This window comes from Macaca thibetana, chromosome 16 (assembly GCF_024542745.1).
Source record: "Macaca thibetana thibetana isolate TM-01 chromosome 16, ASM2454274v1, whole genome shotgun sequence".
NCBI classification, from domain to species: Eukaryota; Metazoa; Chordata; class Mammalia; order Primates; family Cercopithecidae; genus Macaca; species Macaca thibetana.
Window position 1 is genome coordinate 27,107,641 of NC_065593.1, and position 23,972 is coordinate 27,131,612.

The 23,972-nt window shown below is 39.8% G+C and overlaps 1 protein-coding gene across 3 annotated transcripts in view; it reads left to right on the forward strand.

Annotated features, from left to right (window-relative positions):
- Nucleotides 1–10,669, forward strand: part of ZNF207 (zinc finger protein 207) — a 33,086-nt gene extending 22,417 nt beyond the window's left edge. For 2 of the 3 annotated variants that reach the window (XR_007720273.1, XM_050763809.1), the window contains exons 13-14: nt 1,899–1,953; nt 6,736–10,669. Coding sequence is in view for 2 of the 3 variants with exons in the window: in XM_050763809.1 (XP_050619766.1) it covers nt 1,899–1,909 (11 nt within the window). In the remaining variant the exon portion in view is untranslated. The remainder of the gene's footprint in view (nt 1–1,898; nt 1,954–6,735) is intronic. The other variant, XM_050763808.1, reaches the window with a different exon arrangement.
- Nucleotides 10,670–23,972: the final 13,303 nt, after the last annotated feature.

Genomic DNA, 23,972 nt, shown 5'->3' on the forward strand with positions numbered 1-23,972 from the left:
AATGAACTCAAGTTTTTCTCATTGTAAAGTTAAGACTTCCAAGAAAATGGTAACATTTCTTTATAACTTTACTGTGAAGGTATAGATAAAAGACAGGAACTCTGAAGTTGTAACGAAAAAAGGGCTTTAACTTTGAAGGAAAATATATTGAAAAGTGATTTAGCCATCACAAAAGAGTTTGTATATATGTGACAGGTAGAAGTCATACCTTTAAGCAAAACATTGCAAGTATTATAAAGCTGAATGCTATTTTAACTCTTATTGGCTGGGTGCAGTGGCTCACGCCTGTAATCCCAGCCCTCTGGAAGGCTGAGGTGGGAGGATTGCTTGAGTCCAGGAGTTTGAGACCAGCCTGGCCAACATGGGAAAACCCCACCTGTACAAAACATTTAAAAATTAGCCAGGCGCTTTAGTGTGTGTCTGTGGTCCCACCTGCTCCAGAGGCTGAGGGAGGAGGATCACTTGAGCACAGGAGGTCAAGGCTGCGGTGAGCTATGTTCACTCCAGCCTGGGCAACAGAGCGAGACTGTCAAAAAATAAATTTAAATACCTGATTATTTGGCTTCAATGATTTTATGGCTCCTGTGCTTGTGGTACCATAGTGGTACAAAAATTTTCGTAGTTTGAAAGTAAAACTACCATATTTTGCCAAGAATGTATTTCTTCCTTCTGTCAGCCACCAAGTCTCAAACCACTTTCCCCTCTGAACCTCTGCCTACCTAAATGGTTTCAAAATTAATACATGCTGCTTTGATTTGGCAGCACACTTAATACACTGCCGAAGAAAAACTCGTGTTGAAAATCTTTAAGATAAAAATGGTGAGATTAAATTTACAATGATTAAGTAAGGGATGCTCTCCCAAATTCTCAAGAATTTCATGTACAGGGTTATTGACAAACTGCAATAGGTTTAGTAGACCTGTTTCAGAAATTACGTGAAACTTTATTTGCATTTTATGCAAAGAAGGCTGATACTTTATAGCAAAGTTTTTTGCTCTCTGTATATGTCTGATGGGCAAAAATGGAAATTTTTAATATGGGATAGAATTCTAATTAAAAATTAATTGAAAGTGTTAGGCATTGGCACATAAAACTTAAGCTCATGAGTTCCTGAGTTTGTAGCTATAGGCTCAGAGGTGGTGTACCCATTTAATATATTTGAAGGGTAATTTTTGCATGCATCCAGGCATAATTAAGCTTCTAGAAAATACCTTTTATCTAAATGCTTCTGGGGTCCATAGCGTGGTTGAATCATGAGTAGAGCAAATTACATTCATATAATTGACTCTGACTCAAATTTCCTTAAGTAATAGATGAAGTTGAGTCAAAGTGGATGTGAACTGCCCTCACAGAAGACAGGTTTTGGGACTTGATAATTCAAGCTGATTGCCATAATTAAGGAAGCTGTAAGGTTAGTAGGGCTGGCAGCTTTGGCTCTACCTTACATCCACCCCTTTTAGAAAAACAAACATTTTGTCTGGCACTAGTTTCTGTTGTATAAGTTTTTATACTGTGTAACAGTAACAAGGCCACAGCAGGTGAGGATTAATTTTTGAGTGGCTGCTGGAATTATTTGATTTAAATACTTAGTATTTTAGTAGTCTCTCACACATTTGCCATTAGGTATGATTAAAATATTCCTACTGTACTCCTATTCCACTAAGTTACATTTTGAACTTAGACTCACCTTAATGAAACTTAATTGGGGAGGGGGATTCTCCAACAAAAAGAAGTACGGGCTCAGAATGGAATTGTAGTGGACAGTAGTTTTAAAAACAAAGCTGCTCCTTTTGCTTGCTTGATCATTGGGATTTTTTTTTTTTTTTTAAATTTAATGCATGTCTTTTAAATTAATTGGGAACTGTTTTTCTAAAATTAAAATTTTCTTCTTCCTATAGCCCTGCCATAGGACAGGCTGAGGCTGAGTCTCAGTGTTGCCCTGTTCAGTCTGAGGCAAGTGGGATTTATTTTATTCCTTATAGGGGCTTTCACAGCTTTATGGCTGTTGGATATTTATGTCCCCAAACTTGCAGCAAGTTTGGTGAAGGCCCCTAAATTTAATTAAACTTAGGATTTTTATACTCTTTTGGCAGAGAAGGCTCTATATTAATATTCACGTTTGACTGTGGTGTTAATAAACCTAAGTATTTCATATGCATTTTTATGTAATTTGCTTTGTGTTACATAATTAACAGCTTCAGTAAAGCTTGTGTTACTATATTGAACTTTAGTAAATTCACAAAATTGGATGTTTTTGATTTGGAGACATGAAATGTTTTATTCAAATTTTCTACTTTCACTTTTAGGAAAATCTTACTGGTTTTATTTTCTCCATAAACTATTAAATTTAACCTCAAGGATAAGTTTAATCGTTGGAAATGCCACTGGATACTGAAATCTGCATTTTTTTTTTTTTTTTAAGACGGAGTTTCACTCTTATCGCCCAGGATGGAGTGCAGTGGTGCGATCTCGGCTCACTGCAACCTCTACCTCCCAGGTTCAAGTGATTCTCCTGCTTCAGCCTCCTGAGTAGCTGGGATTATAGGCTCCTGCCACCATATCTGGCTATTTTTTAAATATGTTTTAGTAGGGACGGGGTTTTGCCATGTTGGCCAGGCTGGTCTCAAACTCCTGACCTCAGGTGATCCACCCGTCCTCAGCCTCCCCAAGTGCTGAGATAACAATAGGTGTGAGCCACCACACCTGGCCAAAATCTGTTTTTGTTTTTTTTGGTTTTTTTTTTTTTTTTTGAGACAGAGTCTCGCTCTGTCACCCAGGCTGGATTGCAGTGGCGCAATCTTGGCCTGGGTTCAAGCGATTCTCCTGTCTCAGCCTCCCGAGTAGCTGGGACTACAGGCATGTGCCACCACGCCCGGCTAATTTTTTGTATTTTTAGTAGAGACAGGGTTTCACCATGTTAGCCAGGATGGTCTCGATCTCCTAACTTTGTGATCCGCCTGCCTCAGCCTCCTAAAGTGCTGGGATTACAGGCGTGAGCCACTGCGCCTGGCCAAAGTCTGCATTCTTATTCACTAACTTATGCATTGAATGTTAAGGCTAAAAGGTCATCTGGAAATGCTTAATTTTAAATATTTTCAAGCCTCACCACATTAGAGCAAATGTTAATGTAGAGCCCTGTTAAGGTGGGAAGGTGGTGTCTTTGTGCGTGCTTTGTGTATGTGGGGATATAGACCATACAGTTGATACAACGAGAATTTGGGTGTTACAGACCTTTCAGCATGGATGGATTGCTAATTTCAGGTATCCAAACTGAAATTTGATACCTGATCATGTGGTAAAGTATGATAAACTATGGTTTTGGAGTGATTATTTTGAGGTTCATTTTCAGCCTCACTGAACAATGTTTTATGGACATGTGAAAAGTATGCACATTTGTTTCCAACTAAAATTTGCTTTTATTTGGTGAGAAAAGGTGTGTGTGTGTGTGTGTGTGTGTGTGTTGTAGGGAATAATTAGAGAATTGGAAGAGAGGCCAAAAACAAACCTGAATTACTTTTGTTTCTTGTGTTTGAGCCACCATTCTATCCAGATAGCAGTTTACTCTGAGCAGTAACAATGAACAGTGTAGCATTTAGCAAACCTGGAATTGTTTGTGTATGGTTTTCATTCTTGGAAGCATAAAGAAAAAATATGCATTAAGTGAATTACAAATTTTGACTTGTTAAATAACATGTTTTTCACTGTAAAAGGATTTTAATATTTAAAGAATTTTGTTGCTTCCATGACAAAATATTCCATTCAACTATTTTATAACCTCAGTAATCAACATGTAAGAGTCCTTAATTGGAGATCTGTTTTCTCTATTACCTACCATCCCCCAGTATGCTGAAATCTTTCTAAGTTGCTTGTCGTAATTCTAATGGTGATAATTGAAAAAAGTGTGCTAGAAATACAGGCTCTTATCTGCTTGAGTACTGGGGTGGGAAGAATTTAGTAATGTCATAATTTGTTGAAGGTAATATATATAGATAACTAAGATAGTTCCAGATAGTTCCTTTTTTTTTTTTTTTTTTGTATTTCTCTGACTCAGACAAATAAGATTTCGATAATTATGTAATTTTTAGGTGTCTGTAACATCCACTGGTAAAACTTGGCAAATGAAAGAAAATGGTGAAGTCACCACTTTAACCGAGTCAAAATTTTGTTTGAATAAGCTGATAAAAGTAGACATGTACCCTAGAAGTAGATACCCTAAAATGTATACAGACATGTATGTCTTTTTTAAAAGGTTGTAGTTATTGACCTAATACTGAATAATCTTTCTGCGTTATTCCAAATTGAAATTTGTTTGCTCCTCATTGTAACTTTTATGGAAAAGTCCTTTGAAAGGGGATTCAGTTTTAAGGCTATTTGGCTATAGGGCAGATTTTTATAAGTAAACATTCCCCCAATTCCACTTATGCTAACTATCTCATGACAGTAAAGTTTACTCCTTTTTTAAAACCCTTTCTCAGTATTTCAGTTTCTGTCATTAAATCATTTAAATAACAACCTTTTGTTTTTATAGCAAAGAAGTCATCTGACTTCTGTGTGATGTTTCTTGGCAAAATAAGCACTTGATGTTGTATGGTCGTGTACATAATGGATATTCATTAATTTTGTGATTAGTGCTGAATTTTCTAAACTAGTGTCTTAAGCTCTTAGACACCTTATTATGGATCTAATTCAAACCAATATGTAGGAAATGGAGAAAGTAGGACTTCGGTTGAGCTTCCCAATAACTTTAAATATATCCACCTTTTCCAAGTGTTTAAGCCCTAAAACATCTGTCTTTATTTTTTTTTTTTTTGCCGCGGAGTCTTGCTCTGTGCCCCAGGCTGGAGTGCAGTGGCGCGATCTCGGCTCACTGCAAGCTCCGCTCCCCCGGGTTCACGCCATTCTCCTGCCTCAGCCTCCCGAGTAGCTGGGACTACAGGCGCCCGCCACCTCGCCCGGCTAATTTTCTTGTATTTTTAGTAGAGACGGGGTTTCACCGTGTTAGCCAGGATGGTCTCGATCTCCTGACCTCATGATCCGCCCGTCTCGGCCTCCCAAAGTGCTGGGATTACAGGCTTGAGCCACCGCGCCCGGCCCTGTCTTTATTTTTTTTACCTGGCATTTTTGTTAGAAAGTAGATTAAGTTTTAAAGTAACATTAAAAAAAAAAATTCTTCAGTAAGATAATTGCTTTTAGTAACTATTTTTTTCTTACTCTTGGCTCTATACATTTTTGCATAATATTTTAGTCTAGAAGGGAAAAGCTTTTCATTTTCTTAACTCTGGAAAAGAATAGTTTGGAACTAAATTAGTTTGAGAAATCTGAACCATCTCTCTTTAAATCTGTTCGGTTAGTCTCATGTATTCTCAGGGTAAAATGTCTATTTTACTAAGCAGAAGTAGTAGTCATATTGAGGCAGAAATTTGTAGCCCAAATGAGGTAGGTCTTCGCTGAAACTAATTTGAACTATTCCTATTTGAAGCAAATTGAACGCTATTATAAATCCAGACTGGCTAATTAGATGGAAACTTTGATGGTTAGGTTCTTTAAGAGGCATACAATCAGTTATAAGAATGTTTATGTATATGTTTCACTTTTTATCAAAATAACCTCAGAGGAGGTACATGTGAGTAAACTGTCTTAGTGGTTGATTACTTGGACTCCACCCATTAATTCTAAATGATGTCATGGTCTGTAAGGTAGTAATGTGGCACAGCTTCAGTAATGTGTGCTGTGTTTGTAAAAAGGTGAAGTCCTTTATTGGCATTTTCTAAGCCCTCTGACATTGTTAGTGTCTGGATTGGTTGGTTTGCATTTTACCATTATGGTTGAATCTTTGTTCCTTCACCATTAGTTAAGTCTGAGGAACTAACTGTGAAATTCCTTGATGGCCAACTTGGATAAAAATGAAGAATGGTATTTTCCCAGTTTACTACACATGGACCAATAGTGATTATTTGGGAGAGAACACTGGGTAGTGTTGCTTGACTTAAGAACCTTAAATGTATTGAAAAGTAACAGCATTCTTACTCATGGTTTGCATTTGTTACTGAGATCTCACCATATTATTTAATGTAGCTTCTTACTAAAATTTTATAAATAGTTTAGCAATCACAGGGGTCAAAAAAAAAAGATTTGCACCATCGTATCCCTGTCTTTACTAATAGAATGAGGCTGCTTACCTACCCAAGTGGAGCAAGGGAAGAGTTACTACAGTTACAGTTAGTCTGAGTTAGAAAAAATATGGAGCATCTAGTTATTGAGCAAAGCCCCCTTTTACCTGTTCACTTATTCAAGGAGAAACAGTAGAATTTGCCTCAGTACATGTTTTTGAAATTGAGACTCTCTGATGTGACAAAATTAATTTTTGTGAAAGTTGAATTAAAAGCTTTTAAAAATTGCTTGTCTGTGGGGGTGTGTCTACATACTCGTTTAAATTTAGAAATTGCCACATATTTAAGATATATGCCCATCCCTTTTTTAGAATAATCAATTTCCATCACAGTTCACATACTGGAATACATAGTTTATTAAAATTGAGATGTGTCCAAGAGATTTTCAGTGTTAATTAGCTCATTCTAAATAGCCAATATAAGGTAACTTTTGTTAAAAAAAAAAAAATAGGGAAAAGTTTTAAATGTATTAATATCAGACTCTGAGGAAATTTAATGCACATTGACTTTTTAAACTATGGATTGAACTCCTCAGTTTAATACAATTTGTGTTTTTGTTAACTAGCAGCAGAATTTCAGCATTTGCTACTTACTGGTAGAGAAGAAAAATCCCACAGCCCTGCCAGTACAGGTTAGTTTAATCTGTAAGTACCTGATGTTCCTATTTTTTTCAAACATATCCATATAACTCACACAAGGAAGAAAGCTGTGCGATTACTTAAATGTGAGTATAACTAATAATAGATCCATTGGACACTTTAAACACTCAGTACTTGGGCCAAAGTAGATCTAGGTTTGCTAACCCCAGTTGTAATAAAGGTGTAATACTGCTCCTTTGTTATCTCCTTGTGGTTCAACCTAAGTAGATACATTGTACATAAAAGGAAAAGACAGTTTGAGTTGGCTGTGCCTTTGTTGATAGATGATATGGAGTCCAGGGCTTTGGGTCCAGGGTCTTTTACTTAAGCTATTTCATGGTGGTTCTCTCATTCACCTTTTAACTTTTTACAGTATGAATCAACCTAAGAAAAAAGGCAAGTTTCCTCACATCTAGAAATGATAAATGGTGTACAGTCATAAGCTAGAATATGTTTTTATAATGCTTTTTTGTTCTTTTAGCAACACTTGTAGATACAAGTACTCCTTTTTTTTCTTTTTTTGTAAACTATAACATATCATGTTGGTGTACCAGTGAGTTCATTTTACTGTGAACTAAGAATAACATACCTTTTTAATATTGAAAGCTGACTACCCATCAAGAAATGTAGCTAGATTCTTCATGTAACACTTTTGAGGGGCAATGGGGACATAATGGGTTGTGGAAGATGTGTTTAACATTTTTATTTTTATTTTTTTCATTCTACCCAAGTTCATTGTTGTTTGAACCATCCTTTAACCTTTAAATGTTGTGCTTTTAGGTTGATACAAATGTAAAGCACTGAGGAGGGAGGAATAAAGCATACAAGTTAATTTCTAATTTTCGCAAGCCTGAACCATCCTAATCTGATGGTAGGATGTATGGCTTCTTCCTTTTCACCTTGTGTGATACCTAATTTGAGACGATCTAGCCATAAAACTAGTTAATCTTGAATTCCTCTTGAACTGGATGGTGGTTAGCCATTGTGATAACAGATTATCTTTATATGGAAATTGTGCATATTGTTAAATTTTAAAACATGGATTTATCAACTGATAATAAAATATATCTTACAAGATATCCACTTGTTTTTTAATGTAAAATTGCACAAGGGCTTAAGTTTCATTGCCTTTCACAGTTTAATTTGTATATGAAATGGTGTAGATGCAGTGGAAATGGTTTTCCTTAAAACCATCTCTTTAAAGCTGCCTTTCTGGTGAGTACTATTTTATGCTTTTATATATTATGATTTTACCTTCTAAAATTAACTGAACTAGGACACTTTGATTAAAGAGGGGAGCAATCTGAATTTCTACATCTCTTTGGATATTACTTGAATCAAGAATATTAGAAAATTATTTTACCACCTGGCATTTCCCTTTTAATGCTTTTAAAGAAAAAAGTTCACCTTTTTCTGACCTTCACTTAACAGACTACAAATACAAAAACTTTTAACACATAAATTATTTCATTTTCATGAGATGGCATAAATGTTTAAAACTAGTATTTAAGAAAGTTCTTAAACATTTTCTTTTTAGCTGGCAGCCAAAAGATTTTTCTCAGTGCTTTGGAGACATTGCATAGGTGTAAAGTTAAGATACCAGAACTTCATTCTGTTCTTGTTGGAGCTGTTGTTGCAGTGATTCATGAGCAGTAAGCTGGAGTTCGGGTGGAAGAGGGGTTTACCAAAATCAAAATTCTTCATGCAGACCAGTTACTTACAGGGTTTCTTTGAGAGACTTAAACATTTCAAAAGTATTATTTAAGCCACTCTAACTTTGCATGAAAAATTGGAGTTAGAAATACTGATTTCTGAGACCACGTATACCAGTGAAAGCTTCTGAGTATGTTTCTAATTACTTTATGCCCTGCTTTATTTAGCCTTGGTATATGTAACGCATGGATTATTTTTTCCCTCTAGTTTTTAACTGTATCCTAGATAAAAACTAGCATATACTAAGAATGTTTTTACATTCTGTTTCCTCCTGTGATCTTTGGGAACCAGTAATGAATAGTCAACTCTGATGCTTTTTAGTATGAACAATGATAGTTTTCTGAAATCTGAAAATCGATATCTGAGCATGTGATGTGGCAATGCATTCTTTTAGATAAGCACTAAACAAAGTATGGACCCTCCATTTGTGTCTTTAAGATTTAAAGTGAAGTAAATTTCTAAGGAACTGTGTCCTTTCCTAGCAGGAATAAACAGACAGTGAAAATTTGGTAAGTATGTAACTTTAAGTGCATGTAATAGTGATGAGTAAGTAGCCAAATTTTGATAGCATAAGATAATGTTTAAAAGTGAGCAATAATTATTGCATCTCTTTTGTGACTTAATGTATATATGTTTAACATTTTTTACAAATTTGTGTGCATAAAGATTAAATTGGAACATACCTTACTCCTTTGTCTGTTTTTTTTTATTTTGTATGGTGCTTTAAATACTAATTTTATATTTCAAGCTTTTTGCAGGGTAGAAATAAGTGGCCGTTAAAGAAAATATCTTCAAGAGGAATTATTTCAATGTCCCTTTTTAAAACTTAATGATGGCTTTCAGTTTACTTAAGTCTTCTGTTTTTCAGCTCCAGTTAAAACTGATAATAGGCAGCTATCAAAAATGGAAAAAATCTTGTGCTTTTTCTGGAATATTAGAGGAATCAGTAACAGTAAAGTGATATTAACCCAATACTTGATTTGTAGTTTTTAAAGCAGTTTTTAAATTGAGAGAAAAGGGGCCGGGCCCCGGCTGAGGTGGGTGGATTGCCTGAGATTAGGAGTTTTTGAGACCAGCCTGGTCAACATAGTGAAACCCTGTCTCTACTAAAAATACAAAAATCAGCCGGGTGTGGTCGGACGTGCCTGGAACCCCAGCTACTCGGGAGGCTGAGGCAGGAGAATCGCTTGAACCCAGGAGGAGGAGGTTGCAGTGAGCCAAGATTGCGCCATTGCACTCCAGCCTGGGTGACGGAGAGAGACTCCACCTCAAAAAAAAAAAAGGAAAGGTGATAAAATTTGGGAGTCTATTCCCTGGGATGTTGTATTAATAATAAAGTGATAAATGAAGGTTAAAGTGTTCAGTTGGTACACCAGGAAAGATTATTTCTGAGGAAAAGGTCCATTTATTTCCAAACTAGTCTAGTGGTTTAGAGTAAGCATTTTATGAAGTGGTACAAGATCGCAAAGGTTAGTAGAGGGGCCAGGTCAATCTTAAGGCTTCACTTTTACTGGTAAGGGATTATGTGAAGCATAAGTCATACATGGGATATGATTGTAAGGAGGTCTGAACAAAGCGTGATAAATGTTAGACCATGTGGATTATTAAATGGTCTAGTTGAATAAAAAATCATGACTGATAGGATAATTTTTAGTGTAAGTAAACAGGCTCACGAAGGGTAATTAAATACTAGCTTTTAAAATTTAAAGTTCTCACAAATAATATTAGTACATCTTGTCACTTTGATTTGTCACCTAGTTAAATAGCTGGAAGCTTGTGCAAATGAAAAATGAAATGGAAGCCTACATTTATGTGTATTATCTGTATAATTTTTGTCTACTAGTAGGTTCAGAGAGAGACATTCCTTAGTATGTAGCCATGTAATTAGAACTCACAAGGGGCATTGAAATGTTTTTCTTTTTCAGATGGTCTGGGGCTATTAAGTAAGCCAAGTCTACCATTTGAAAAACGGTGCTTTATTTCCATATCTGAAGTCAGAAGTTATTTTTTAGTTTTCATCTAAAAGTGGAAAGATTTTTGCTTCTGCCTTATTAAAAGCCTCTTTGTTTGGAGATGATTATCTCCACTCATTAACCTTTGAGTGCTTGTTATCTATAAAGATGAATAAAATCTTTCGTTTATTATTTATGATACTTGTCTGAGCCCATTTTTAAAATTTGTATCCAGAACAGTTTACATCGAGAAGGTGTTACGATATGCATCAGTTGTCCTGAGCAGTTTTCGTTGTATCCTGGGAACTATAAGGAATAATTATTTTTATTAAATACAGAATGTCTACGGGGAAAAGTAAGGGGTAAAAGAGCACACTTAGTGTGGATATTTTGTATGTGATACAGTGTTGAGGTTGGATAGGTAGATGAGCCAGAAGAAACAGTCATTTAGAGTAAGCATAAAACTAGAGCTTGCAATCAAATGCTTTTCTGTTATTTATTAGTTACATGACCTGGAACAAGTACTTCTCAAATGGTAGTCATAAGTTTCATAGGTTTGTGAGAAACAAGTTAATATATATGTAAAAGAATTTAGCCTGGCACTTTTTAAGTGCTCAGTATTTTCTGTATGTTTACTTGAAAGAACTAACACAGTATACATCTGGGCTAACCTTGTTAGACCACAGGAAATGGTGGGAGCAGACAGTTATTGCAAACCAAAAAATTGCATTTAGCACATATATATGAATGCCCACAGTGTGCTTTGTTATTATCCTTTGCACATAAGAGAGAAAGTGCATCTGAGTAGAGACTTTGGAACTGAGGATTTAAGAAGTCAGGGTTTGCACAAAGTCTCATTGGGTAACAGTGTTTTGGGCAGTAGGTGTGCAGAAACCATAAGATGGGAAAGCATAACATCTTGAACAAAAAATGAGGTCTGAATGGTGGATGGGATGGGTGTGTGTGCGCATGTAAGGTGAGTGGAGATTGGAGAGAGATAGGCCAAGTCACACAAGGGACCATGGTTTTAATGTCATTCTAATGGAAGTCTTGAAGAACTTGGAGGTGGTGAGTAATACATGGTTTATGATTAACAGATGATCCTAAGTTGGTTGGCAGTGGGGCAGGGTGGGTTGGTGGGTAGTATGAGGATCAGTTAGAAGGCAAGAAGAACCTGGCCCCAAACATCTCAAGAGTAACCGATGTAATGACCTACTGGATAGTCATTGGAGAAGTTAGAATATACTAACCCTCTTGAATGTGTGAAACACAGGAAAAGGCAAAAAGCAAAATATTGATGCTGGATACAGTGGCTCATGCCTGTAAACTCAGCAACTGACTGAGCTGGGAGGATTGCTTCAGGCCATGAGTTCAAGGCTGCAGTGAACCATGATGGTGCCACTGCACTTGCTGGTGCCTGGGCAACAGTGAGAACCCCCAACTCAAAAAAGGGAAACATTGGAAATATAGTGGGCTGGCTTTGGGGTTTTTTTGTTTGTTTTTGTTGTTTTTTTGGATGCCGTTTAGGCTCCACCTAATCTGTAAGACTTATGTAGGAAATAGAGATATAGTAAGACATTAAGAGTCAAAAATAAGTTTCTTCAAGAGTCTAAGAGGGATAAATCAGTAATAAGGAAGTGAAAATGCCCTCAAAGGAAGTAAAATTTGGAGAAAGCAAATTCCATCTATGTGATCTCAGGATGGTGGCATTTGAAATAGGTCTTCGATTGTTAGGATTTGGGCAAATTGGAAAAAAAAGGTGTTAGAAAAAAAGATGGAAAACCCAACGATATGAGGCATATGAAGGAAAATTGTAAAGAATGAGATAAGGTCATTTGACTAAAGCGTAAAGGTCCTTGAATACCACATTAGGCTTACACATTTTCTGGAGGAGTTGGGGTGTTTTGGGATTCTTGGCATAGAAACAACATTGACTGCCCGGGCACAGTGGCTCACACCTGTAATCCCAGCACTTTAGGAGGCTTAGGAGGGCAGATCACGAGGTCAGGAGTTCAAGACCAGCCTGGCCAACATGGTGAAACCCTGTCTCTCCTAAAAATACAAAAGTTAACCGGGCATGGTGGTGGGTGCCTGTAATTCCAGCTACTCAGGAGGCTGAGACAGGAGAATCGCTTGAACCCGGAAGGCGGAGGTTGCAGTGACCCAAGATTGTACCACTGCCCTCCAACCTGGACAAGGAGTGAGACTTTGTCTCAAAAGAAAAACAAACACCTTGACAAGAGCAGTGGCTGTGGTTTTGGACCCAATGTCTTTTCAGAAGCACCCAAAGTGTATCACCAGTGGCTGTGGTTTTGGACCCAGTGTCTTTTCAGAAGCACCCAGAGTGTATCACCAGAGGCTGCCACTATTTCCTGGCACTATCAGGATGTTTCCATATCACTACCATCTGAGTGACAGGGAATAATAAAATTTTAGAAACCGTAATTGGGCCTAGACAGCTATTGACTTGGTGAGTTGAAACTAGAACTATCATGTTCACTAAGGCCAGCTTAAAATGTTTTGGAAGCCTAATATACCTGAGGCCATTGTTTTTCTTCGTCACTTTACAGACTAAGTTTCTTAATTTTTTTGCTATTCCACGCAATTATAGGACATTGCGCCCCTGCTCAGAAACCTTTGTTATCACTACATGTATTTTGTAGTAATGGAACACCCCCTCTTTCTGAATTCTTCATGGAACTTTTCCTGAAAGCTGATTCTCCACAGAGGGTATAGTTTCTAACAGTTGCATGAATTGAGTGTACTATTCTGGATTATTTGTTCCTGGAGTTTGAGAGGACCAGTAAGCTCATTACCAAAGACAAATTGGGCAATTATAAATACATAAACATACCCCATTTGGGCCGGGCGCGGTGGCTCACACCTGTAATCCCAGCATTTTGGGAGGCCGAGACGGGCAGATCACGAGGTCAGGAGATCGAGACCATCCTGGCTAACACGGTGAAACCCTATCTCTACTAAAAAAAAAAAAAAAAAATGCGAAAAATTAGCCGGGCGCGGTGGCGGGCGCCTGAAGTCCCAGCTACTCGGGAGGCTGAGGCAGGAGAATGGCGTGAACCCCGGAGCTTGCAGCGAGATTGTGCCACTGCACTCCAGCCTGGGCGACAGAGCAAGACTCCATCTCAAAAAAAAAAAAAAAAAAAAAAAAATACCCTATTTGCTTTATGACCCCACCTCACTGCTTTTGATCTGATTCCTGAAAGTTCCCCTTCATTGAAATCTTAGAAATACGATGTAGTAGGTGTTCAACAAATAATTGGAGTGAATTCTTTCTCTGAAGAATGATGATAGTGCTGTAGTGAAGTCAATCACAGTTCTGCAGGTCTCTACCAGTGTATATTCATACATTGTGGATGTATTATAACCACGTACAATGGAAGTGAGGAGTGCATAACCATGTCTCAATATTTGCTAGGATCATGAAGCTATGAAGCAAATGGTAGTCACGCTTTTCACTTATTCCGCTGGCTATTCCACATCTCTACTTTTGCGATTCATCCCTTGATGCCATAAACACATTTGTCTAATGGCTTTCTGATTCATGAAGGTGGTAAAAGCCAAGGCCTTGAACAAGACCCTACTGTATCTATAAAATCTGTATTTGCATCCTTTTTTATCACATTATACTAGGCATCCATTTACAGCTCTCCTCTTTTACTATGCTCTGGAATCCAACTTCTGCCATCGTAGTGGTCTCTTTGTTCCCTTTTGTGTTTCTTCAGCTTCGTATCCTGTTTCTCTCTCTTTTTTTTTTTTTTTGAGATGGAGTCTTGCTCTGTTGCCCAGACTGGAGTGCAGTGGCGCAATTTTGACTCACTGCAACCTCTGCCTCCCAAGTCCAAACGATTCTCCTGCCTCAGGCTCCCGAGTAGCTGGGACTACAGGTGCGTGCCACCACGCCTGCCTAATTTTTTGTATTTTTAGTAGAGGCGGGGTTTCACCATATTAGCCAGGAGGGTCTTGATCTCCTGACCTCGTGATCCACCGGCCTCGGCCTACCAAAGTGCTGGGATTACAGGCATGAGCCACCACGTCTGGCCCCTGTTTCTCATTCTTTTAATGACTCCTTTTTCCTAGGATAAAATTTGCATTACAATTGACATAAGACATAGGAGTCAGGAATGAGGCTCAGGTTTTACCTCTGAAAACTCTTGGCTCAAAGACCCTTAGTAATCTGACTCCTGCTTATCTGTCCAAAATAATTTCTTGCCATTCTCCCTTGGTACTCGGCTTAAGCTCTCAACACCCTCTCTGCCCATTAGTACTTTGACTTGTGTAACTTCCACTTCCTCGCATCTGCCAAATACTAGTTTAGAGTTAATTCCCCCTTACAAATCCCTGAGCCTCTGTGATGACCTTCATATGTGCTTTCACTGCGTTATGTGCTTACCATCAATGTTGCGTGTTTGTATTGGACTGCAACCTCAAAGGCAGGACTGTGTATTGTTCGTTGCATTCCTGAAACTTAGCACATTGTACAACCCTTAAAAAGAGGCACTTAATAATTGCTGGGTTAAATTAACCCATTACTAGCAATGGGTTGATTAATTAATTTTTGTTTTGTTTTGTTTTTGTGATGGAGTCTCGCTCTGTCACTCAGGCTGGAGTGCAATGGTGCGATCTCGGCTCACCACAACCTCTGCCTGCCAGGTTAAAGCAATTCTCCTGCCTCAGTCTCCTCAGTAGCTGGGATTATAGGCGCTCGCCACCACATCTGGCTAATTTTTGTATTTTGTTTGTTTGTTTGTTTGTTTTTGAGATGGAGTCTCGTCCTGTTGCCCAGCGGTGCGATCTCGGCTCACCTCTGCGTCCCTGGTTCAAGCGATTCTCCTGCCCCAACCTACCGAGTAGCTGGGATTACAGGCATACCCCACCACGCTGGGCTGTTTTGTATTTTTTTTAGTAGAGATGGGGTTTCTCCATGTTGATCAGGCTGGTCTCGAACTCCTGACCTCGTGATCTGCCCGCCTTGGCCTCCCAAAGTGCTTGGATTACAGGCATGAGCCACCGCGCCCGGCAGGGTTAATTTATTTAATCAAAACGGACTAGAGGTTTAGAGAGATGTGCCTTTATTTGAATATTGTGCAAGTTAAACCTGACTTAGTCATGCTGTCCTTTTGAGCAGGATCTTTAGAACAGGTACTTGTGATTGTCTAAAGAATAACCTCTGACAATAGCAAAGGTCTCTTGGACAGAGCTGTTTCAACAAAACAATGAAATCAGTATTTGTTTAAGAAGATTAGAAGAATTTTTGAAAAGTAGCTTTTCCTGTGGCATGTCTGCTAGAATAAAAGGTTCTCGTTTTATTTATGTGAAAGAATAGCTTTAGTTTGGAATAGAGGTAGGCTAGACCAGTGATTGCAAACTGAAACACCTACAAGAACCAGACAGGTAATAGAAATGAGTGAAACAAGCCAATTGGAGACTGGGGAACTCATGACCGTTACAGATGAGGCTCATGCTGTGTGCATTGCTTGGCCACAGTGGCCAGCTTTCAGTTTTTTTCTAGAGAAGTTAGATCTCATAGTTATTTAAAGAGAATTTAAACACTATGGGCTAATCACACCTGCAGGACAGTTTTTCTTGTAGTTCGTCAGTGTGGGATTTCTTTGATGAAAGCTGATGTTTCTGGAAATTTATATCAACAGGAGGAAAGCCAGATAGATAATCCCAGAGAGGAAGGTTTGATGACAGACAAGATGTAGATGATGCAGTATGATGTTGGGGAACAAGCCACTTAATAGACTGGTGCAGTTGAACCAGTAATTGGCTATTGTGATTGAGCTACAGGTTGTAGGTGTGTAAATTAAATAAATTAGTGTTCAATATCAATATTTCAGTTCCTAGATGGGCTTTTAGGAAATGCAGTATTCCAACAGACTAAGATCACAAAAGTAAAATTGCAGAACAATCAGTGAACATTTTTGGATGGTGAGGGACCTATCTTGGATATAGTCATAATAGGTGACTAAGTTTATTACTGTGGGGTTTGAAAGAGGTTTTTCTACCTCTGATTCATAGTGCTTGGCACCTAGTGGACAGTAAGTGTTTGTTATATTGAGTAGGTTCATCTCTGATGCCATCCTCAAATCAAAGAAAGCAATGTATGATAGCTGTCAGGGTGTTAGCAAAGCATACTTCAGTCCTCAGTTTCCCAGTAAATAGTGGTGAGACAAAAAGGCAAAATATTTAACTCTAGTAGTTCATAATTACCAAGAATATATCATGTTTTACCTGTTTTCTGGAAATTTGTAGAAAGTTCATACTGTTCCTTTTCTTAAAAGTACATTTTCTTTATGTTTAAAGTGTTGCGTGTTACTTTTAAAAATCTAAGGCCAGGCGTGGTGGCTCATTCCTGTAATCCCAGCACTTTGGGAGGCCGAGGCAGGTGGATGACTTGAGGTCAGGAGTCCAAGACCAGCCTGACCAACATAGTGAAACCCCATCTTTACTAAAAAATACAAAAATTAGCTGGGCATGGTGGCGCATGCCTGTGGTCCCAGCCACTGCAGAGGCTGAGGTGGGAGAATCTCTTTGAACCGAGATCGCGCCATTGCACTCTAACCTGGGCGACAGAGTGAGACTCTGTCTCAAAATAAATAAATAAATTAATTAATTAAATAAATAAATAAATAAATAAATAAAAATCTAATGTGGATTAAACAAAAGGAATTGTTTTCTGCTCTACTCCCAGCTACAGTCCCCAGGAAGAACTACATTTGTCCTTTGTTATACAAAGACTGGTTCCAGGACTTCCCTTCGATACTAACATCTGCAGATTCTCAAGTCTCTGATATGAAAGTGACGTAGTATGTGGATATTACCTATGCACATCCTCCCATATACTTTAAATCATCTCTAAATTACCTACAACACTTTTTTTTTTTTTGAGACAAGATCTCACACCCATCATCCAGGCCCAGGCTGGAGTGCAGTGGCCTATTCACAGCTCACTGTGGCCTTGACTTCCCCAGCTCAGATGATCCATGTCAGCCGCCTGTGAAACTGAGATTACAGGCACACACAACCATGCCTGGCTAATTTTTTGTATTTTTAGTAAAAACGAGATTTTGCTATGGTGCCAAGGTTGGTCTTGAACTACTGGGCTTAAGTGATCTGCTGGCTTCAGCCTCCCAAAGTACTGGGATTACAGGCATGAGATGAGCCATGGCACCCAGCCCTTTAATACCTTTTTTTTTTTTGAGACCGTCTTACTCTGTCTCCAGGCTGGAGTGCAGTTGTGCAATCTCGGCTCACTGCAGCCTCCATCTCCCAGGTTCAAGCGGTTCTCCTGCCTCAGTCTCCCAAGTAGCTGGGAACCCAGTCATGCGCCACCACACCCAGCTAATTTTTGTATTTTCAGTTGAGATGGGGTTTCACCATGGTGGCCAGGATGGTCTCGATCTCTTGACCTCATGATCCGCCTGCCTCGCCCTCCCAAAGTGCTGGGATTAAAGGCATGAACCACTGCGCCCAACCTAATACACAATGTAATTTATAAGATAGACCGATACCAACAACTAATAAATAATAGAACAGTTATAACAACATTCTGTAACAAAAGTTATGTGAATGTGGTCTCTCTTCATCTCTCAAAATATGATATTGTACTCATCTATTTTCAGACCGCAGCTGACCATGGGTAACTGAAACCATGGAAAGCTAAATTTCAGATAAGGGAGAACGGTACAGACATTTTTTTATTTTTTTCTTTTTTTTTTTTTTGAGACCGAGTCTGCCTCTGTCGCCCAGGCTGGAGTGCAGTGGCCGGATCTCAGCTCACTGCAAGCTCCGCCTCCCGGGTTTACGCCATTCTCCTGCCTCGGCCTCCTGAGTAGCTGGGACTACAGGCGCTGGCCACCTTGCCTGGCTAGTTTTTTTGTATTTTGTAGCAGAGATGGGGTTTCACCCTGTTAGCCAGAATGGTCTCGATCTCCCGACCTTGTGATCCGCCCATCCCAGCCTCCCAAAGTGCTGGGATTACAGGCTTGAGCCACCGCGCCCGGCACATTTTTTTCTTGACCTCATCTAGGCAGCCTCAGTTTTGTTTTGTTTTGTTTATTTTTTGAGATGGAGTCTCCCTCTGTCCCCCAGGATGGAGTGCAGTGGCCTGATCTTGGCCTACTGTAACCTCCACCTCCTGGGTTCAGGTGATTCTCCTGCCTTGGCCTCCTGAGCATCTGGGATTACAGGAAGTTTATTTCGATCTTTATCCAGATTGCTGGTTTTGCAATGCCTCTTTGCACAAGACTTTCTCAGACTCACTTTGTTGTGTTCCCTCTTGAATGAGACACTGTTCACTACTCTAGTAGTGGACTAGAAACATCCCTGTTCACCACTCTAGTAGTGGAAAAACCCTAGTCCTGGAAACCCAAGACACCTGAATTGGTTCTTCCCACCCACCCCCCCCAAAAGAGGGAGACACTTTTAGCTTGTATTTTGGTTTACGGGTTAAAAGTTTTACATTAGGATCAGAATGATTGCATCTGGTTTGAAGACTGAAATTTTATTTTTAGACAGGGTCTTGCTCTGTCACCCAGGCTGGAGTGCAGTCATGTGATCACAGCTCACTGCAGCCTTGACCTCCTGGACTCAAGCAATCCTCTCTCAGCCTCCCAGAGTGCTGGGATTACAGGTGTGAGCCATGCACCTCGGCCTAAGAGTTGAATTTTTAAAACCTACTTAAAATTACTGTCTTTATAAAACCGTAAGAAATTAGAACCAGAAGTTGCCTTAAAGATCTAGTCTAATCAGTCTAATCTCATTTTGTAGGAAGATTTGCTTGTAATACCTGTAGGAGATGGCAAAGTAGAACGTGTAACCCTGGCCACGGTGGCTCATGCCTGTGATCCCAGCACTTTGGGAGGCTAAGGCAGGTGGATTGCTTGAGCCCAGGAGTTTGAGACCAGCTTGGACAACATGGCAAAACCCCATCTCTAAAAAAAAAAAAAAATTAAAAATTTGCCAGGCATGGTGGTGTGCAACTGTTGTCCCAGGTACTAGAGAGGCTCAGGTGGGAGGATCGTCTGAACCTCAGGGAGCTGGAGACTACAGTTCACATCACTGTGTTCACATCACTGTGTTCACATCACTGTACTGCAGCCTGGGCAACAGAGTAAGACGCTGTTTCAAACAAAAACACGTAACTCACAAGCAGCAAAACACTTCTTTGTAAATACAACATTTTAGATTACTGTTTCTTTACCAATAGGACTGTTTTTTGTTTTTTGTTTTATTTTACTCCTTATTTGTAAAATTTAGCTGTATATGTTTCTTACTCTTTGGTCTTGTTTACTTCAAAATCTTTTTAGAAGTTGAGGAGATTGTGAGGCCCAGGTGGGTGGATGGCTTGAGCTCAGGAGTTTGAAACCAGCCTGGACAATATGGCAAAACTCCATCTCTACAAAAAAAAAACACACACACACACACACACAAATTAGCTGGGCATGATGGCGTGCATCTGTAGTTCCAGCTACTTGGGAGGCTGGGATGAGAGGATCACTTAAGCCTAGGAGGTTGAGTCTGTAGTGAGCTGAGATCACACCACTGAACTTCAGCCCGGGCAACAGAGTGAGACAGCCAAAATAGGAAAAAGAGAAAAAAGGTGGAGGAGAGAGGCATCCTAAGGTGATGGGACATTTTTCTTTTAATTTTAATTTGTATTATTTTTTGAGACGGAGTCTCGCTCTCTTGCCCAGGCTCTGTTGCCCAGGCTGGAGTGCAGTGGTGTGATGTCGACTCACTGCAACCTCCACCTCCCAGATTCAAGCAATTCTCTGCCTCAGACTCTCAAGTAGCTGGGATTACAGGTACCCACCACCATGCCTGGCTACTTTTTTGTATTTTTACTAGAGATGGGGTTTCACCATCTTGGCCAGGCCGGTCTTGAACTCTTGACATTGTGATCTACCCGCCTCAGCCTCCCAAAGTGCTGGGATTACAGGCATGAGCCACTGCGCCCGGCCTAGTTTTTATTTTTTTTACTCAAGTACATGAATCAATTTTTATTTTTATTTCTTTTTACTGAAGTGACATTTTTCATCTTTATACTGGGGGTTTGTAATTCAGATTTCTAGAATATTTTAATCATCAAAGACAATTATTTCTTTTTTTTTTTTTTTTTTTTTTTGAGACGGAGTCTCGCTCTGTCGGGCTGGAGTGCAGTGGCCGGATCTCAGCTCACTGCAAGCTCCGCCTCCCGGGTTCACGCCATTCTCCTGCCTCAGCCTCCCGAGTAGCTGGGACTACAGGCGCCCGCCACCGCGCCCGGCTAGTTTTTTGTATTTTTTAGTAGAGACGGGGTTTCACCGTGTTAGCCAGGATGGTCTCGATCTCCTGACCTCGTGATCCACCCGTCTCGGCCTCCCAAAGTGCTGGGATTACAGGCTTGAGCCACCGCGCCCGGCCGACAATTATTTCTTTAAAAAAAATTTTTTTTAAGATGAAGTCTCACTCTGTTGCCCAAGCTGGAGTGCAGTGGCATGATCTTGGCTCACTGCAACCTCCACCTCCTGGGTTCAAGTGATTCTCCTGCCTCAGCCTCCCGAGTAACTGGGACCATAGGCATGTGCCACCGTGGCCAGCAAATTTTTGTATTTTTAGTAGATACGGGGTTTCACTATGTTGGCCAGGCTGGTGTGAACATCTGGCCTCATGATCTGCCTGCCTCAGTCTCCCAAAGTGCTGGGATTACAGGCATGAGCCACTGTGCCCAGGCAAAGACTATTTATTTATTATTATTTTTTGAGACAGAGTCTCGCTGTGTCACCCAGGCTGAGTGCAGTGGCATGATCTCGGCTCACTGCAAGCTCCGCCTCCCGAGTTCACAACATTCTCCTGCCTCAGCCTCCCGAGTAGCTGGGACTACAGGTGCCCGCCACCACGCCCGGCTAATTTTTTTTGTATTTTTAGTAGAGATGGGGTTTCACCGTGTTAGCCGGGATGGTCTTGATCTCCCGACCTCGTGATCTGCCCGCCTTGGCCTTCCAAAGTGCTGGGATTACAGGTGTGAGCCACTGCTCCCGGCCCAAAGACAATTATTAATCCTATTTCATCTTAGAACTTTTTCTTAAATTTTCATGCATTAGGGTGTTCTCAAGAATGTACTGTCCTTCTGAAAACTCTTATTTGCCTGTATATTATACTTTACATCTTCAACTTATTTCCTGATAAGTTGTTAGATTTAACCCAGTGTCTTGCTTGTAATTTCCTTCTCTCCAGCACAACTAGTGTACTGTTTATGTTTTCTTGATGTTAATGAAGATTAGTAAAGGGTACCAAGTACAATTTTAAAAATTTAAGGGAACCCAGCTGATACATTTGCCTTAATTTTATTGGTGACAGACTCCATCTAAATATGTGAAAGAGAAAAAGTGATACACATAACTTCAGAAGTTTAAATTGTATTGAAGATAGTGTTCATTTAAGTTTAATTGTTCCAGTTTACACACTGGAACACCTGTAATCCCAGCACTTTGGGAGGCTGAGGTGGGTGGGTCACCTGAGGTCAGGAGTTCAAGACCAGCTTGGCCAACAACATGGTGAAACCCCACCTCTACTAAAAATACCAAAAAAAAAAAAAAAAAAACCCAGGTGTGTTCGTGCCCACCTGTAATCCCAGCTACTTGGGAGACTGAGGCACAAGAATTGCTTGAAACCAGGAGGTGGAGGTTGCAGTGAGCCGAGATCATGCCACTGTACTCCAGCCTGGGTGACAGAGTGAGACTGTCTTTGTTGTTGTTATGGAGTCTCACTCTGTCACCAGGCTGGAGTGCAGTGGTGCGATCTTGGCTCACTGCAACCTCCGACTCCCTGGTTCAAGCAATTCTCCTGCCTCAGTCTCCCAAGTAGCTGGGATTACAGGCACATGCGGCCCAACTAATTTTTTTTTTTTTTTTTTTAAGTATTATTAGTAGAGGAGTTTCACCATGTTGGCCAGGAAGGTCTTGATCTCCTGACCCCGTGATCCGCCCTTGTCAGCCTCTCAAAGTGCTGGGATTACAGGCATGAGCCACCTCGCCCGGCGCGAGACTCTTTCTAAAAAAAAAAAAAAAAAATTGCTCTGGGCTAGGTGGCTCACACCTGTAATCCCAGCACTTTGGAAGGCTGAGGCTGAAGGATTACCTGAGGTCAGGAGTTCAAGACCAGCCTGGCCAACATGGTGAAACCCCATGTTGTCTCTACTAAAAACACAAAAATTAGCTGGGTGTGGACACGGGTGCCTGTAATCCTAGGTACTGTAGAGGCTGAGGCAGGAGAATCGCTTGAACCTGGAGGCAGAGGTTGCAGTGAGCCAAGATCGCGCCACTGCACTCCAGCCTGGGGGACAGAGTGATAATCTGTCTGAAAAAAAAAATGGAATAATACAAAATCATACTGAGATTCATTCATGTTATTTTTTGTGGCTGCAGTGCATTCATTTCCACTGTGTAGTATTTCATTGTCTGATATACCAGAATTTATCCACTCTCTTTTTGATGTACATTTGGATTTGCAGTCTTTTGCTTTATGAAAAGTGCTGCCGTAAACATTACTATTGTCTGTGTCTCCTGATGCATCTGTGAAAGGGTTTTTCTAGGAGTGGAATTGCTGGATAATATGTAAATAATAAAGATAAGAAAATGTCAAATTATTTTCAAAAGTAGTTGAATCAAGTTATACTCCAACAGCAATGTATAAAGAGTTCTCACTGATCCGTATCTTCTCCAACATTTAGGTTTCTCACATTTTTACATTTTTTTGCCAGTTAAATGTACATAATATGTATCTTATGGTTTAATCTTTCTGTTTTTTTTTAACTAAATCTTTCTGCTTTTATTATTTTCTCTATTGAAAATAGTTTGGTTTAGATTTAGACTTAGACAAGATGGAAAAAAAAGAAAAGAAGAGAATTTGGGCTGGGTGTGATGGCTCACTCCTGTCATCTCAGCACTTTGGGAGACTCAGATGGGTGGATCACTTGAGCTCAGGAGTTCAAGACCAGCCTGGGCAACGTGGTGAAAACCCATCTCTATTTAAAAATACAAAAAAAAATTAGCTGAGCATGGTGGTTCATGCCTGTGGTCCCAGCTATGGGGGAGACTGAGGTGGGAGAATGGCTTCAGCCCAGAAGGTCAAGGTTGCAGTGAGCCAAGATTGTACCACTGCACTCCAGCCTGGGCAACACAGCCAGACCCTGTCTCAAAAATAAAAACTTCTTTTTTGTTGTTGTTCTGATTACAAAATTAGCACAAATATATTCATTTTCAACCAATGTTATGAGCTATAATATGTTTCAGGGCCCTGGGGAAATATATTAGGTAAACAAAAAAGATGGGGCCTTCCCCTCATAGAGCTTCCATTCTAGTTTGGGAGATTAACGTTAAACAAAGAAGATAACTTTTAATTTCAGATACTGATAAAGTGCCATGGAGACAATAAAACAGTATAATAATAGTGGTTGGTGGAGTTGGGACTCCTTTAGATCGTTAGATGATGAA